Below are 18,780 nucleotides of genomic sequence, written 5' to 3'. Positions count from 1 at the left end.
CTTTCTTTGTCCGAAATAAAAGCGTTTGGTAATATATTCATTAAATCTAATTTAATTGGATATTAAATTAGATTTAGTCGTTTAAATACTTATTAATTAAGTACTTAATGAGTATGTAAATAAATATTTAACGAGTATTTAAATAAATATTTAAATATCTATTAAAAACTGATTAAATAAGTAATTAAATAATGTAATGAGTAGTATTTAATGATTAAAATGATGCGTAGCGAGAACGTGAGTTAAATTCACAAACAAGTTTAATCTTTGTACTTTTAACTTATTCTTTGCTGTTTTCTCCCTAATCCTTCGTTCAACAACAGTTTGCAAGAGAGAACACTTTAAGAAAATTAAGAAACTTAGCCAAGCTAGCTTAACGTTTCCAATGGCTCCGATTTAACAAGAGTTGAGAGTTTTAATTCTTTCAGAATGTCTTTGTAGACTGCGATAATGTGCATTCGCGTTACTTTACGTTCGTTCAATTCGCCGAAAATATTTGTGATAGATGCGATCAATGAGCAAAGTTATTTTTCTTAGAAACTCGACTATATTGATCGAGTTCTGCCTGCGACCCCTAAATTTTATTGGTCTCTTGGTCCTCGGAATTGCTACAGGCGAATAGAGAAGGGACAGTACGAATCCGCTGCGTCTTTTGTACGGAAAGAAACCGGATTCGAATGATAAACGTACTGTCGCGATTCAAAAAGTTACGTAACTGAATAATGACCATTGCAGTTGAATTGTCGAGAAGCAGTTTTGCGTGTCGTGTTATATATCACGTTTACTTATATTTTTAAATAAAATTGTTGAGCATGTCCTACACATTTTAAGAAGGTCCTCCAGGTTTTTCATATAAGAGCTTGATCCAAGTTTTGAGAACAAATTTACAATTAACGTAAAGGCATTCTTGAATATTTTCAAATTTTTCAATCGTATAATTTTTTTTAATAACTTTCTAAAATTAAGTCTCATGGAGAGTTTTAAGCAATCTAAATAAAATATCGTAAATAAAATATATAAGAACTTTGAAAAACTGTATTCATACGAAGAAATGGAGTTTAGAGAATTTTAGAATTAAAAAAATAACAAAGTTTCATCATATTACTTTCGTGTAATAGTATAAAATGAATTATATACTAAATACTTTAAATATGTCACACTAGTGAAAATGTAGCAGCGTTGCTTGTCAGTAAAAACATATGTAATTCAAATTATTTATTATTTACAAGATGGCAATAATCAAAAGCTCCTTAATATAAAATTTCACGTGACTTTCTTCCACTTTTTTTTTTTTAAGCTGGAGAACCTTCTTAAGATTCCTGAAAAGAAGTAAGTGAGATTTTTACCACTTGAGAAGACTACGTCTCCCATTGTCTTTCTTAAGAACATTATAATCTTGCATGACGAATAATTAATATTTGCGATCGCTGTGTTTGGGAATAAAAATACGGTGGGAGTTCAGAATCGGCGGTCACGGAAGAAAAGAAGTCCCGTGGTGCGGTCCACTTCAATCGTCTATTTATATTTCAGGATTCCTACTGACATCCGATCGTACTGACACTCGCACGCTCTTGCGGCACAGCTAAGTTTCGAAAATTTAAAAATAACCTTCTATCGTCGTAGGAGAGAACAGATATACGTGTAGAAATGGACAAAAACGCGCGTGTACAATCATGCACGTACGCAACGCGGAATACGCACACGCGGTCGTGCATCCTGACCGAAGGATCAGTAATTTCCTCTCTCCCCAGACAGCGTGAAACATTCAAACGATATTGCAGCAACGTTGCTGCAATATTGCTGGAACGTTTCACGCTCTATATCCGAGTCTTTTTCTTTCACTCTCACACAAACACACAAATTCTCTCTCTTTTTCTCTTTCTCTCTCTCATCCGGCATCTCGCTCCGAAGGATTCGAAACCGTTAGAACTTCAGCGAGTTTGATTTTTGGTCTCGTAGTCACGGAGAAGCAGACCTCATTGGTGATTCCTATCATCATTCGAAGTCACTAAGCTTACTTCCGCGTGTCTACGGCATCAGTCGTAGGACCGCAGCCTCGTTGAAGCTAAATCGATTTCGATGCGCGGTCGTGACACTTTGACCACCGATCATTACCTCATCCCTTGCCTCGCCTGCAGCTGGACGCTTCTATCGATCGTTTTCAGAATGGCGCACCGTAACGCGCAAGAAATCAATTGACATCCTCGTAAATCGGCGGTCAAAGGGTTAATCGCTGATCGCACTCGCGAATGCATCTTTACGGTATCTCCCAAAATCCCGAATTCACCGCCTCTCCATCTCTCTGCTTCCTTCCTTCCTTCGATCCTCTTTCCCTCTTTCTTCCCTATTCTTTTTGGTGTTGTCTTATCTTTCGACATAGATGATCGTCGACAGGTATATCGTCGACATTCTTATCAGTTTTCCGTTAATGGAAATAAATTCTCGCTCCGATCTCGTACACACATACAGGTTTACACGTGATTTTTCTTTTTTTTTTCACACGTTTCGCGCATCCACATACACACGCACGCACGCACGCACGCACACACGTATACGTGCAATCTCTCTTGTCTTGTTTTTCTGTCTTTCTCTTACGCAGATATACGTACGCGTTTCTATCAGGCTTGTCATCTCTTATTGGGCGATCGTAATGTTGTACAGGACAATTCAGATTTGTCGTAAGTGCGATATCGATGTTAAAAAAAAAAATTGGAGACGTTTTCTAGTTCGATAATATATTGAGGATGTAAGGAATAAGTATACTTCCAGTATAATTAATTTTTTACGGTGCATAAAAGATCAAATGATGACGCTACAAACTTATTGGCGGCCTATTCCGAATCACCCTGTACAAGTTTCTTGTATATACATATGTATATGTATATATACATACATATACATATATATGTATATATATGCACAATCGTGTATCTTTATATTTGTTATATTCATATTTACAAAAGGTCGTTCGTTAAATGTTAATATTCAATATCGCAACTGTTATTACATTATAACTTTGTTCCTGAGTAACCATTCTTTAAGAGCCTTATCGAGAGACTCGCCCCTCCCCTTGTTTCATGTTATGTAATATCGGATAGATCATTTAATGCTAAGCGCCGTGACGTGTGTGATCGAGGTAGCGAAATGACAAAAATGCGGAAGAAATGCATGGCAGAAGTTACTCCTCCTCGAGAGCGATTCGCGCGTATAAAGAAATCATATCTAGCTGTGCCATATGGATACATTGGTCACGTTGAGTACGAGGACGAGGCTAATTCATGCAAAAATGAAGAACATCTCTTTCAAGGCGGAATACAATTGTCTCTAAAGACGTCTCGTTCAAATGACTCTTTTTTTTTTTTAAGGTTTCCTTAGACGCCCTTTAGACTTATCTGGTTCGCTAAAATTCGAAAGCTTGAACTCTACTAGATTTTACACACATGACCGTTTTATATATAAAATATTCATCGTTATTCAGAAATGTCTAGAACGTCGCACAGATAGAAGTAACTCGATAGTGGTATTTGCAAATTTGCATGAAAAATCATGATATACAAATCTTTGACTATTCCACATTTACAGAGCGATATTAAATCATAAATTACAAATACTGAATATTTTTGCACGATGAAGAGAGAAGTCTATATGCGATTTTCGAAACCGATTGTGCACAATTGTGAAGACTTGGAGAAAATTAAAACGTTCGTTGTATCTCTCATCCTGTTTTCGCACATATGTCGCGATGAACTAATTTTTCTACAATTAGATATATAGTTCTGATCTGATAGGATTAAACGTCGCTGAATCCGTTGTAAACTTCCTATCTTCTAAAAAAAAATTTCTTCTCTTCGATCTATACGAAAAAAATCACATTTGAGATACAATTTTTCCTACGCGATTCATCTAATATCACTTACACACATACACACACATATGCGTATTATCCTGTCCAACGTCTCTCTCTCTCTAAATTTAGTATGTGTTTCATCGCGAATTCTCAAATGTCATGACGGAACAACGACGTTCTAAAACCTATTGTATATATTTAAAATTTGCGCTTTAAAATTACATCTTTGCATCTCTATTGCTGTAAAAACGAAAATTTTCAAGATACGAGAAATGGAGAGGTTTCTTTTTTTATGTAAAAGTATGCTCGAATGTCAATAATATATCTTTGCATATTATACTCCTGCCATCCGATATTGAATAGCGTAATCGTATAAGCATTAAGGATTCCGTTGCATGCACAATAGCAATATAGTATTAAAGGCAAACCGATTATTATCGTTTCTGGATCACTTTGTGGAGTTAATGCTGACATAATCGGCTTTGTTCTAATGGAAGAGCGCGACAATTACAATTATGACCGTTCGTCACCGTGTTCATTCTTTTTTAAGAAAAACCGATAGTAAAGACAATCTAAAAAGAATTCTTTTTGAATTCTCAAAGTAAATTCTTTTTTTATTCCTCTTTTAAAAGCGCTCTTAAAAAAATTCATCCTTGCGTCACCAATTCTGTAAACTTCTTTTTAGATGCAAAAGGAATTCTCTTTATACTGGATAAGAATTTGCAGCAAAAGGAATTGTTTTTGAGTTCTTTTGCAGCATATTATGCTAATCTGTAAAGAATTGGGAAAGGTGCATCCTTTCTGAATTTATAACAATCACCTATACTGCTTGGGATTTACGCGATTTAAAAAGAAACGTTAGATCTATCGCGATCTCTCGCGATCTCTCGCGACGCCTTCGGATTGTGTTTTTGGCACACATGATGCGCGCGTGCAACTCTCCTCGATATTTGTACGTTCGCTGCATATTTTACTGATTTTTTTATTTACCTTACGCGTTCGCGATTTTTACATCGTGTCGTTCACATTACGCCGTGTGCAAAGGAAGACCGTTGCAAAACTTGGCACTACGTTAATACGTGGTCAAAGGTTGACTTGACAAGATCCACAAAATGACCAGAAATCTTATTGACACTTTCCACATAGCGATTATCTGAAAATCTGGCTGTCGTACGTATCCGACTACATAAATGTGTCTCTCTATTTAAATATATGCAAAATTTGTAAATTTGGCCTTATAAAAAGTTGACGAACAACACATGCACATCACGCGACTGTACGCATAATTATCGAAAACGTCACGCGAAATCTTCTCCTCGATGATCGATATGACTCTTTTTTTTTCTTCTAAGGGAAGGTTGGACTTTTCGTCATTAAAATTAAGGTCATGGACGTTGGAGACGTGACGTTCGATCGTTAAATGTAATTAGGCAATGGGACGTGCACACGAATTATGAGAGAAAAAGAGACACGAGTCAACCGCACAATGGATGCGTCGAGTGGTCAATCGTTAAACAAGTTTTTCTCATCTTCTTCGTAACGAACCTCAGCCGTTACGACTATGTAAATCTCCGATGACGTTTCCCTCTCTGTACACACATCTACGCCTTTTGCTCGTAACACCGATAAATATTTCAATAAACTCAATATCGCGCAAACAGTCATGCGGAAATGTTATTATGATAGAGAAGATGATCCGATTGATCATTGATAATTGATATCGATCGCGTAAGTTCGTTAATTGTATACCGAACCGTAATAAGTGTATCGCGCTAGCTCTTGAAAGTTATTTTACAATTTTCCTTACAACTGGTTTCGTTCGGTTTAAACGACTCGCGGAGCAACGCGTGATTATCGTTCAGTTTGAAAATCGATTAATTCAGGCGCGCTCTTCGAACTGTGGCACATAAATCGTAAATCGTGTATCTGGGCTAATGAATTTAACAAGTACGTCATGCTATGAGTATCTGTGTTTCCGATGATGCTAATGATAACGATGATAAAATAATAACGAGAGTAATTATCATAATATATAAATCATTGAGAACTGCAGTTAATTGAATTTGAGTAAATTATCAACAGTCGTCGCGCGCATTGCTTTGAAAATTGTCAGAAAAAAAAAACAAATTGGTGACAATCTGCAAACTCAGCAAACGATGTAGTGGATTGTATATTCTGATTCCACGAATGCTTACAATCGATCGAATCGATAAAACGTATGAGGGGGACACGCAATTTGTACGCTCAACAGGATCAACATAGAATATCGCTAATCACAATTAAACTCTGAACATATAAATATCACAGCCAGTTAAACAGCGTAAAATATACAGCACTGACAACGCTATTTACAGGTAATCATTAACGTTAAGATGATTGGATTTCCATCGAGGGGCAGGATCCTGAAGCTCCAAACGCAAGATACTATTTTTTTTCCGGATGCCGCGAAGGGCAAATAATTGATAATTGCTTATGTACAACACGCACACGCACCGTGTCTATGTTACGATCACACGTTGCTCGTAAGATTATCGTTGTCCACAGCACATACCGCCAAGGATGTAATTTATGTAATTAAGATACGCCGATGTACACGCACCAATGTACGCAAAGTCACTCACGTTACACGCATATAAATTTAGTGTACAATAATGTAGATAATAATTGTCTAAGTAAGGCTGATTAAACGCACTCCCTTCGTATGACGAGCCTCCCTCTCTCTGTACATACATTGCTATTGCCATTCAGTGACCGATTCTTTGTTATCGCAAGTCACAAATCCGTAATTTCAGACAATACGCGCGATATCGAGGGACAATGTGCGCTACTATTTTTTTTTTTTTAATCTTGGAAGTAACATTTGATAACGAGAGAGAAAGAATAAAATTAAGAGAATAATAATATGTAATATGAAGTATCTATTGGAAAATAAATGACCCATCCATTTAATTCATAGCGTTTCTTTTAAATGGATGAGTCGTAATACGCGTGAATTCATGTAAATGCCAAACTATGTACTTTTGAGGATTATATTTTTTTGAGAATAGCTCTCGACAATAAAACTCGCCAACAAATCTCTTCAACGGAGTGAAAGGCGATTCTTACTTATTGACTGCGTCAAAACTTTTGTAACTTCAATAATAAAATGTTTAGAAACGCTGCTCTCAAAAGCATTTCATTTACGAGTTTAATTTTTATAGTCCTCTATCAAGTTGGACTCGACAAAAGGAGTTGCGGTTGTCACAATTCTTCTAACATTTGAATCTGTACGTGATTATAACATACATTATTGTTAGTAATTATAGTTTTATAGGAATCATTAATTATTATAAAATAATATATTGTAAATTAATTTAATAATTAATCTTTATAGATTAATTATAATTGTACCATATATATTTTTCGGGATCTCCGTAATGTCTATAAATAAATTAAAAAATTTTTTTGCTGATGTTAATGATTAGCCGATGAAATTAAGGATGAAATAACCTTCATTCATTAACTAAGGATTAGGTTTGAAAAAAGGGTTAACACTTTCGAATGCGTTTTACCTCGATATCGAGCGTCTTGCGTGAACGCTTGTCTCCGGACCTTCTCCAGTCTGATCGTTCTCAAAGACGGAAACGGGGGAGACTTGAGTATCTCGTCTACCTCGGGATCGCGCGGGTACAGGAGTAAAGGTAATCTCAACGGTTTATCGAAGTGTCGCCCTAACTGTGTTACAAATTCCGCTAACAAATTTACAGAGGTGTTCTAAATCAACGTGGCAGTAGAGTGATGTTCCCCCTCGCGGCCGCGGAGAGCACCGTAACTCGAGTGGACGAGATCGCGTCGGGACGCACATCTGTAATCCTCGCGAAGCGTTCGTATTTTCTTTTTTTTTCTTTTTTTTTTCTTCGAAGTAAGAGCACTTAATCGCTACGTGTTTTCCGAACTAAACTATCGGTCGCGATGTTCCCTTTCTCTCCCTCCCTTTTCGTTTCTCGCTGTACTTTATTTTTTCGGGTTACCGCGACTTCGCAGCACGGGCGGTGGGATCAATTTACCGGGTACTTCCTAAGGATAATACCTTACGTGGTAATCATTATTCGATGAATATTATACAGATGACATGAGCCTAGTCCCGCGAGATTTATGTCGCTCTTCCACCCTCTCGGGCTGATCGCTCCCGAGCTCAAAGGTTGACACTGGTATGATTTCGATATAATTGGCGATATAATTGATTATCGTGGCATACGAAGATGCTTTCTGAATTTTATCGTTTCTAGTGCCTTCCTCACGTAAGATTTTTAATCTTCTTCACCTTGGATCGCCGTTACTTCGACGACGAGTTTAAATTCCGAAAGTAAAAGCATACTTAGACAACCCGCTTATTCGTGAAATTGGCAACTGATACATCGCTCCTCGGAATCGTACCGGTTTCAATCGTCGTTTTCGATAACGCACCGATTCACTCAGCCGTGCGCTTGTCTTTGCGATCGCTCGGATTACCTTCTTCGTTCTCTTCGAAATAATGAAGAAGAAAAAGAAAGAAGGAGAATCGGTTTTCCGACTTGTTTCATTGCCTTCTTTGTTTTGTCTTTTTCATCCATACGACTCTGGCAAGTTTGATTTCTCTTTTCGACACGCCGGATAGTTTCAGATACATCGGGTTGCTTACAAGGAGTTGGAAGATGAACGTTAAAAAACGTATACGTCTAGTGAAGATTCTACTCCATAATTTATAAACGTTAAAAAAAAAAAAAAATCGCTGCCGCGTGTTACGAACGTGGGAGGCGAACGAAATTGTCTTATCTTCTCCTCCTCCACGAGATTCAGTAGATTCGCGCGCTCGTGTATCGTCTCTGAAACGCGTCCTTCTGTCCTGCCTTCTTCGCTGTATGGGACAATGAAGTGTTGTTCGGTTCGACTGTCTCGGTACACTATGAGAGATGACGATGCCGCCGATTTTTGTCGGGAACAAAAGATTACCCGGAGTTCTTTTTAACCCTTTTTTTTCGACCGAATGAACAAACGATGATCACGGGTGGAAGCGGAAGTCGAAAGCAGTGATGTAGGTGATGGCTTTAGTTGGTCCCGAACATGAGTTAGTAGAGAGTTGTGCAAGAATCGTAATTACTTGTGATCAATGTCGCCTGTCCGCCTCTCTAAATTATTGCCGAAGTAGCTGGACCGAATAAGGTTCACTTTGATTTATTTTATTCTTTAAAAATTCTATTCAATAGGATTTTTAAAAAATAAAATAAAGTAAACCTTATTCAATCCAGGTCATTTTAAACAATAGTAACGATTCCTACAAATGATTTAAAATCTTGATATACCCGCCCCCCCCAAAAAAAAAACAAAACTCACTGACGAAGAAAACGAACAATATCGAAGTTACTCCAAATCGATTTTTAATAATAATTAACGAGTTATGCCCTAATTATGTTCTGTTCTTGCCCACTCGTGTCTACATTGAAGCTAGTTAGGATCGACATTACGGCAAGACATGTAAATCTGAATTGATCCAAATTATCGACGCATCGCCAGTAACTGTAACGAGATAAGCCCCGCTGGCCAATCTGCATCCGAGTAATTATAATCTTTGCACACACCCGCTCCCCAAGAATCGCGCGTCGAAACGTGTCGACCGTTGCGTCACGGATCTCAGCTCAATACTCTGCGCGCGTTGAACGTGATACACACACACGCACACACACACACTCTCTGTCTATCGCTCTTCCCCTCTTCCCGCCTCGCTTGATCTGCATCTTAACTATTACGAGCTATCTAGTAATTAATCTATACGGTCCTATATTATACGGATCAATTATATCCAGTGGCAGTTTATTTACAGTGCGGCTCGAGCCGCGGCCCCCTGATATTAATATCATCGGTTCGTAAATGATTCGGCATTCGCCATCGCGCCAGCCGTCCCAATTTCGCTGGTCGCTGGTCTTGAGGTCAAAGTGAAATTATAAAAGCCAGCGACGCGCCGAAATTTCTCGGGTAAAATCTTTTTTGCTCGGTTAATGCTTACGATTGAAATAATTTCCGAGAGATTACGATACGATCGGTTTAATTGAGAAAATTGCCGGTTCAACGATCTAACGATTTACGAGCTCTCTCACCGCGTCGAGCAAGCTGAGCGGGCCGCGGGTCTGGCTGCATCTATCTCAAGTCATCTTTTATTTACAGGAACAGCACGATCATGTAATTGAGATATCTCGCGCTAGTGGTACCGTTGAGCTTCGTGCCGCCGCCGCCGCCACCGCCGCCGCGTCTGCCGCCGTTTTCCTCATCATTCTCGCTGGCAGTGTCGCCCTTGGTCTCGACGATGGTGTCGAGTCGCTCCAATGCGCCCCTCGCAGGATGATAATTGCCCGAGCTCTCGCTCTCGGGGGTCTCGCTCTCGGAGTCGACGTCGATCGTCCGATCGTTCACCTGGATCTTCACCACGGAGTCCGGGTACTTCCCGTTGCCTTCGTCGCTGGAGCCGGATCGGCCGGTGCTCGACGTGAACCCGGCTTCCCGCTCGCAACGCGGGCACACCTGGCCGTTGGACGAGCCCTCGTCGCTCTGGCAGCGGAAGCAGATCAGATCGCCCTCGCTGGAGAAGTCGCAGTGCTCGCAGTGCACGACGACGTAGCCGTTACCTCGGCAGAGCTCGCAGATCGGGCTCTTGCGGTCTGTGTGCAGATCGACGGGTTAGCTCGACGGGTTGCCACGGGCGATCCAAGAGCGTCATCGCCTGACCGTTCCGAGAGGCAATATCCGACAGCGGCAATCGCCAGCGGAAATCGCGCGAAGCGTCAGCGAAAATGCGAATACAAACAGCGGCGAAATCATCGGGGAAAGTGTGCGGAGTGCGTGCGAGAAATGGAGCTGTGTGGGAAGATGTTACACGTGGTTTTCGAATACAGACAAGAGAAGAGAGCTGAGATACTTCTCCAATCTGTGCTAAACTTGTTTTACGAACATCTAACTACGTTAAATAATAATGTTCAATATCGTAACAAGATAAAAATGGATAAAAACCGGATGAGAACTCAAGGGTTTCAACAAGGATTTGTAGCCAAATAATAATAAAAAAAAAGAATTAAATTAAAGAAGGAAGGTAGCGTAAGAGTGCCAGATTAAAATGTAAGTGCAAAGATCAAGAACATACCATGTATGGACAATGGGAAGACATCGGATCATCGGAGAACATCGAAGCCATTCAAATTAATTAAGCAAAGCGAACGAACTTGTTCAATCCTTGGACCAGAACTGGTCGAGGTACTCGCCTCTGTCGACATCACCTCGATCGTCCGTGTCCCTGGCGGTCCATCCGCGTCGTTGCTGCTGCTGCTCCTGCATCCGGTAGGATCGAGGTGACGTGATCTGCACCGATTGCGGCGTCTGCGCCACGCGATCTTGATCCGGTTGGTACGAGCGCGGCGAGGACAGCTTCACCGGGCTTCTGTAGGTACGAGAGGTTCCCGGTTCTTGATGCCGATCATCAATACGTTCCTCCACGTATCTGCCAGTGTGCGTGTCGGGCGTTTGCGGTCGGTAGGTGCAGGTGTGCGTCTTCTGATCGCATTCGCTGCACAGCAGCAGGTTCGACTTGCTGCCGGGCTGCGAGACGTATCCGTTGCAGGTACCGTAGTAACGCTCGTCCTCGTCGCTCTCGAACAAGTGCTGGCTCAAGCTACCGATCGACTTTGTATCACTGAGGATTCTTGCGTCGACCGGCTCTACCTGATCCCCAAACCTGCAAAAGTCGATCATCGATCATCGGTTAATAATAATTATTATATTGTAAAGATTTGATTTTACAAAATTGAATATATGCAGGAAGAAGAAGAAGATATGGCGAGAAACATCAACAATATTGCTGCTGCAATAATGCAATATAAAAGAAATAAAATAGCACGAAACAAAAATAAGAAAATCATTAATTGTGCGAAAAGAATTAACCACAGTGCGTGTATTATTTTATGAAATTACATTGGATGCTACGTTTACGTTAAATGTGAAAGTTGTTCTCGTTCTTTCGCACTAAAAATCTAGTTTATGTTCTTAAGAGCTAATAAAGTCTACTTTTTACTATTTAAATATTACCTTATTCTGCATACTTGTGTGTAATCTAAACTCTCTGTACTTTTTTTATTAAAAACATTTTTTCATCAAGCAATTGAAGTAATGTTTAATATTTACATTGGACTTGGTGACTTATCAATGCGATTAGCTATGCAAGAAAAAATATGTAAAATATAATGAGATATATGTGTAAGTACCTAGTAGCGGCTTCGACAAGGTAGTGGCGTATCCGTTCGATCTTGGTCTTGCCGCGCTCTCGCGGCATTGTTTCTCGTTAAATAATGCTCTCCCGGTTTCTCTCATTGTTGTCCTCGACGCTCGAGGTCGAGCTCGCCCCGCAAATTTGCATCTCGATTTCGGCCAGTCGATGCTCGACCTCCCACTGCTGCTGGTTCAGCTTAACGCTCATCGCCGCGTTCTCGGTTTCCAGGCCTTTCAGGCGCTCGCGGAGACGCTGAATCTCTGCCAGCAGAGCCTCGTGGGTGCCGAAGAGGGGCGTCGTACCCTCGCTTATCAGTTGCGTCATGCTGTTGGTCATACCTAAAATAAAATGCGCCAGTACAGAAATTGCTTACTTTCGCCAAATTATGTTAATCTCGGATGTGTTCTTGATGAAGAAATAAAATGTTTACTTAAGATTTTGTAAAAGAAAATTCTTAGATCTTCCAGGAATTTTATTCAAAATTAAAAGTAAAAATAAAAAAAATATTTTTATATAGTAAATGCAATCACAATTATAGCAAATATAATTACTTTTTCAATATTTATGTATTATTGACGTAGTAATAAAAATTATAATTTGCATGGTTAAAGCAATTGTAAACAACTGACACTAAAAATGACTGAGTTATAGTTAAATTATAGTAATTGCAACCATTTCTTTCTCTTCGTGGAATTGAATTCTCTTTCTCGATATTTTGCACTATCGAGAAAAAATGATCGAAGAAATAATCTTGTTGGAAAAGAAAAAATGGAATTTAAATTTGAAAGTAAAATTACAAACATTTCTCGGAGTAGCAATAAAATCCCATGAAAATCCATGATATTCAAGAGTAAAAAAAGGAATTTCCTGAAAATTGTAGCTTTTCCCAGTGATGAATACTCCGAATAAGAATACAATGTGTCCGGAAGTTTAACAATAGTTCAATAAATAATACGGAGGCAAATAAGCGAGCGAAGAAACGCCCAATACGAATTCATGAGGTCGTTACACCTGGTGGTCGATTTACCCTCTATCTCCCTAACATAGAGATCGCGTTTCAGCGAGAGACATTTAGCGTAACATGTATATATAGCAACGCTAAATATACATGTGAATACGGAGTTTTGCCTTTCGGTCCGCTGCTACAGTACAAGCGCGCGCAATTATCAATCGTTGAAAGTTAGATGAGGAGCGCGGAAAGAGCAACAAACGAGTTCCGCACTTAACAGAGCGCCCGGCGTGTACGAATGCAAAATGAATCCTCGAGCGCATTCGCGCAGAGGTCTTTGTGATTCGCTGATGTTGATTAATGCGCGCGATTAGTATTTCTCTCTCTCCAGCTCGAGCGGCAACGATTGCGCCGGGGCGATAATAGAATTCGCATACAAGATGAACCGCGGCTCTCCTCTCTCAGTCACATCGAGGGTTGATACAACGTACGAGAATTAGCATCGGCAAACTGCTAACTAATTCACGAATTTGCCCGGGCGCGTCGTCCGGTCATTCAGGAAACCCCGGGGTATTGTCGAGAGACTCATCTTGATCGTGTCACTCCTCGCGTCAACATTCGACAACTCTCGGTGTTGCACGGAATTGCGGGGCTATTTTGGGGGAGATCGCTTTTCCATTTTAACGTACCCAACGGAATGGCGATTACGCGCGGCAATATATTTCGTCACAGTTAAATCACTATCGGCCCGCTGTCGCTTCACATCCGATTTGTCACCGCCCGCAGCGAGATCTGTCGCTTTAATTGCGGGGTGCTCGTATCATACCGCGTTTTGTTCATATACACGGCTCGAAAGCGGAAACGCTCGATTACCAGTGGAATTTCCACGGTGCGAAAGCGGGAGCGGGGTCGAGGGCAAGGGCGAGGGAAAGGGGGAGGGGGGGAGGGGTGGCTTTATTCCCCAAACGACATATAAACGTCGGCAGAAACACGTTAAAATCGTTACTACCTATCGTATCTATCGGGGTTAATGGTCGGGCGCTATTTTACGAGTGGCGCCGAGCGTCGCTCGTCATTCATTATTCGCGCGATATTTCTGAATTTACCTTTTTGCTGTTTTACAGCCGCGCCGATAAACGTGCGCGCGCGACGCACGCCCGCGCGTTATTCATGTTTCCGATTAGATTTGATTCGCAATGAGATCAACGCACACGGTGCGGTCGCGGAATTCTAATCAGGTGAACGCGGTGATTGCGGAGATTTGCGACTGAATCGCGCGCGCGCGCGACCCGCGCTTCGTTTACGAAGGCGCGATAAAGTTCTCTTCCGGAGAGAAGCGCGATACTCCAGGCTCATCAATCTTCCTCTTCACAAGCAATGCTAAATAATTAAAGCTCATTCGAATATGACGATTAAATTCATGCCGAGATAAATGAATCGTAACGATATAAACAATAAAATGCATCTCTAGGAATATCATGAATGATGATAATTTCCATACTGTTGCGGAGAATCTGGAACTCTGTTGCTCTGTGTGTGTGTGTGTGTGTGTGTGTGCGCGCGCGCGCACGTATGTGTTTGAGAGTCTTTTGTTCTAAAAATATCTTCAGGATGGAACTTATTACAAAACGTTCAATCGAACGTAACGACATTGATGGTTTATGGTACAAACATTATACGGCCTTTCTAAAAAAGCTTTTATGGAACGTGAAATATTGATGACTAGAAAGTGAGAGGCTATGAAGGTCTTCCTATTCTCTCCGTGTTCGCGCTTCACTTAATCGCGAAGTCTTATAGTCTATAAGAAACTACGGTTTTGCGTCAGCAGTTTGCGCGAGCACACACCGCGCACCGCGCCGCGCCGGCTCACGGTTATCAGCAAATGATTTATATACCCATGGCATAATACTATCGCGAAAGAATCGCCGGGGGTATCGTGATCGATGATATATTTTTAAAATAAATCCGATATGAAATTTGTCGTGCGCAGGTAAAACGAATTTACGAGATATCAAACGTGATTGGGATAGGATAAAATTTCCATTCGCGTTTGTGCTGCATTTTATCGATGATCGGGAAAATACAATTTACATGATTACTCGATGTCTCGAGTGCTTACGGAAATACCTGCTTCTTTTCATAAATTATTATACTGAATCCACTCGGGGGATAAACGTATACTTTGCTTATTTTACTTACTCTACCTCTGCGATATTTTTTTGCTCCTTATTTTGCCAAAAAGTAAAAACGTTTCGTTTCTCGAAACATTCATTATTTTATCTAATAATTATAAATTAATGCCAATATTTTTTTATTTGATTGTTCAAATTTCCAATTGATTCTATAGATTATCGGTTTTTTGAAAGATAACGCCGTAGTCAATTAAACTGAATTGCAGCTAGTAGTTCATATAGACCACTGGCGAGACCGTAAGCGGATTATAAGTTGTGCGCTTTCTGATATAAATATATCAGGTATATCGAGAGTAATACATAATAATAAAATTTATAATATATCTATCTCATCATCAGGATGTTTTCTAATCCTTACGGCCTAATCATGGGTATTACGTGTTTAATCGATTTCTATCCACAGAAATTTTTCAAAATTTAAAATATAATTAAATTATACTACACTTTGTTTTTTTTTTCCAAAACAAATACTTGTCCTAAAAACTTGAAAGTATGTTCATGAACGTTTAGAGATTTTTTTAAACTACTTAAAATTGTTCCAAGTTTAAAAATAAATTATTTTATTCTAGCTAATATTTATTTAAATCAAAGAAATAATGTTAAAATAAATTATACTTATTTAAACAAAAAAAAATTTTTTCAGTGTACTTCAAACAGATGAAAAAGCAGTCGGACGCGAGTTATCTCTATGATTAAGCCAATAAGATACCCTTTGTTCACACGTAAGGATTAAAACGTGCCAGATATTCCAAAATTTTGTGAGTAGAAGAAATAGAACTACACTGAACCCTGCACTGAAGAGTTTGATAATAATAATTAATTCTAAACCATAGTTAGCTAAACTCGAGTAAAATAAATTCAATTAACTATTTAGTAAATAAAACCACATATTTAGTAACCGTTTGGTAGCCGATTTAGTAATCGATTGATTACTATTATTATGTTTGCTTCACTATTAATCTAATTACTAAATACATTTGGTTGTATTAATCAAACACAATTTAATTGAAATTTAACAAATATAATTTAATCAAAATTATTTCATCAAAGTTTGACCTTCATTATTACCAAAGTCTTCCAGTGTTTCAACGCAGGTAAAATTCGGAGAAAGGATATGGTTTCCTGGCGCATCGGGGATGAATATATAACGGGAACTCACCGGAGTGGGTGGATTGCCTGCCGGTGGAGGCTTGAGTGATGGTGGCAGCTGATGGTGGCGCCCTGGCCGTCTGGTCCTCGCTGCTGGGGCCGCTGCTGGCCCCACTTATCGGACTCTCCGTGCCTCTGGGCGCGTTGTTCGCGTCGACCAGGATGCCCGCGCTCGGTACAGGACGAGCCGTCACCGGGCTCGGACTCGGCGAGAACAGCGAAGCGGCCGTCGAATACGGGTGAGTGGACTTGAGGTCGATTGGCGATATCCACATGTCCTCCAACGACACGCGGCCCCGTGACTCCACCAGACCGGGCGTGCTCTGGCACCTACCCATGGCAACTGGAAATCCATATCCTGCTTTAGTAACAGCACTGATACTAATTGCGCGGGACATTAGCTTAACAGTGTTCAATTATTTGTCTGCATTAAAACAATTTATTTCATTCAATTTTCGATTCGATGTTTTGTAATTAATTCGTACGCTTTATACCGGTACAAATGTATTAATTAATGTCTCTGCAACATCTCTGTTAAATATGATTTTTACGAATAAGCAGCAGATATAAATTCATCACAAAAGAATCTCAAATATCTTCTCTCTATTTGTTACAAAAATAAGGAAGAAATTGAATAACCGAAAAATTGCTAAGAGAATCATTCATCACTGTAGAGTGAACTGCAATAGGCAAAGAATGCAAATATGCAGTTTGGGAAAAAAAATTTAAGAGAAACATGTTTAATCTGTTCTATTTCAGGTAAAACATTTTGTGCGTGTAAAAAATTAATACCACAGGTAAATGAGTAATTTCGTAAATTCACGTTAAATTAATTAACGTAAAATAATACGTTTCTGCGTTTCGTTCGCGGGCTCCGAGTTTTTTCATTTTTGATAAAATCTGTTTTCGCGCAGGGCTTTATTTTGAAATCCACGACGATCGGACGGTCTGGGGAAAATAAGAGAATCGCTTTTTTTTTCCATCTTGCTAGAAGTGAAATTACTTCTGAAAAGCCATCCGTCAGAATTTATGAAATACGGGCAAATAACGATGAGAGCTGGCCATTTATTTAGGATATTATTCATTCGCAATGTGAGTTATCCATGCACAACGTGTTTACGCACGTCGTGCCCGATACGATCTGTACGTGCTCTCGAATTTCCTGCTTTTGGGATGCATTGACATTTAACCGACACCGACAGTATTCGGTAGCACGTCAATGGTACGCTATTTCTCTTTGATGCGAATCCTTCGATCGCCGAGTACGGAATGCATCCTCCGATCCACTTGCGGGTTTCCGTCTCGCGATAATATTATTATCTCACCGCAGACATATTAATCGCTAAATAACTTAAGAGTCATTATTACGGCGAAAATCTGCTTTGGATTCATAATCCGTGTTTCATTGTTGATTTTTACACGGAGAGAATGGTTTTGTTGGACCGTCAAAATAATTATCAAAGAAAGATAAATTATATATATATTAAACTTTGAAGGTTTATAGTTTAAGTTAACTTAAAATTTTAAAATACAAATAAAATTGATGAAATGAATAAAGTTCTATAGATAATTAAAGAATTAGGATAGTTAATAAAAAATTTAAAGTTATTTAATTTAGATTTAAATTGAAAGAAAAAGATGCAAGAGATTATTATGTTAGTATAAATATAAAGTATTGTAAGAGATCTAAGTATTAATATGATCAAAATAATAAGATAGTCAGAGGAATAAAAAAATAAAAAAATTCTGTATCATTTTATAAGAAAAAAAGGGGGGGGGGGAGACCTGCTATATTGAATATAAATATTCAAGCAGGATGTGCAACGCTGCAAAATGCTTTCACATTTCAGCAACCAGCTTGAGCACAATAATTTTGATGGTCGAGCATTAAAAAAATTATTTTCAGATCTATATCGTACTTTTTATTTTTATTTTTTTAATAAAACTGTGTAATTTTATGCGTTGTGTAAAACGTAAAAAGCATTTGAAGAATCAAAGTACAATATAAATATTAGAAAAATTGGAAAGAAATATTGTTTTTAAATATAAGTAGTATATAATTTATTTATTTCATAACATAATCATTATCATTTCCTATGAATCATTAATTTATTAATTTTTTAATTTCTTTGTCGAAAAAACTAATCAATTTTGATTCTGTTGAAGTGACAATGCTTGTTCGCGTATAGCGCAACAAAAAAGAACAGTGGAAAATTAGGATGAGAAAAATTAGAATTCTCCAATTCACCATATTTGCCTTATCAGAATATTGTCTTCACTGATCATACGAGAAAAAAGCTTCGTAAGATCAAGCGATATTCGTGAATCGTTCTGTCTACATTTTTCGAATCCAAATCGGTCAGATTGTTCGAGA

General features: G+C 39.1%; 2 protein-coding genes across 4 annotated transcripts in view; both read right to left on the bottom strand.

Annotated features, from left to right (window-relative positions):
- Window positions 1-1,496: 1,496 nt before the first annotated feature.
- Window positions 1,497-12,281, bottom strand: LOC120357528. The gene is made up of 3 exons (XM_039448142.1): window positions 12,112-12,281; window positions 11,116-11,585; window positions 1,497-10,518 (listed from the first exon to the last, which is right to left on the bottom strand). Exons 1-3 carry the CDS (start codon window positions 12,177-12,179, stop codon window positions 10,022-10,024), a joined length of 1,035 nt encoding a protein of 344 aa, XP_039304076.1. The 5' UTR covers window positions 12,180-12,281; the 3' UTR covers window positions 1,497-10,021.
- Window positions 12,189-18,780, bottom strand: part of LOC105195636 (cyclic nucleotide-gated cation channel alpha-3) — a 180,021-nt gene continuing 173,429 nt past the window's right edge. For all 3 annotated transcript variants that reach the window (XM_026136417.2, XM_026136416.2, XM_039448141.1), the window contains 2 exons: window positions 16,417-16,749; window positions 12,189-12,454 (listed from right to left, as the gene is read on the bottom strand). In XM_026136417.2, the coding sequence (XP_025992202.1) occupies window positions 12,189-12,454; window positions 16,417-16,749 (599 nt within the window). The remainder of the gene's footprint in view (window positions 12,455-16,416; window positions 16,750-18,780) is intronic.

Source organism: Solenopsis invicta, chromosome 4 (assembly GCF_016802725.1).
Source record: "Solenopsis invicta isolate M01_SB chromosome 4, UNIL_Sinv_3.0, whole genome shotgun sequence".
Classification (NCBI taxonomy): domain Eukaryota; kingdom Metazoa; phylum Arthropoda; class Insecta; order Hymenoptera; family Formicidae; genus Solenopsis; species Solenopsis invicta.
Note: the sequence above shows the minus strand (reverse complement) of the source record. Positions and strands in the feature narration are given on the sequence as shown.

Bases quoted from the DNA above. Each gene is read 5' to 3' on its own strand.
- LOC120357528 (XM_039448142.1), bottom strand. From the start codon at position 12,179: ATGCCGCGAGAGCGCGGCAAGACCAAGATCGAACGGATACGCCACTAC. The intron at 11,586-12,111 runs GTACTTACACAT...CGACTTTTGCAG, and splicing joins CTTGTCGAAGCCGCTACTAG to GTTTGGGGATCAGGTAGAGC. The intron at 10,519-11,115 runs GCGAGTACCTCG...ATCTGCACACAG, and splicing joins TCGAGGTGATGTCGACAGAG to ACCGCAAGAGCCCGATCTGC.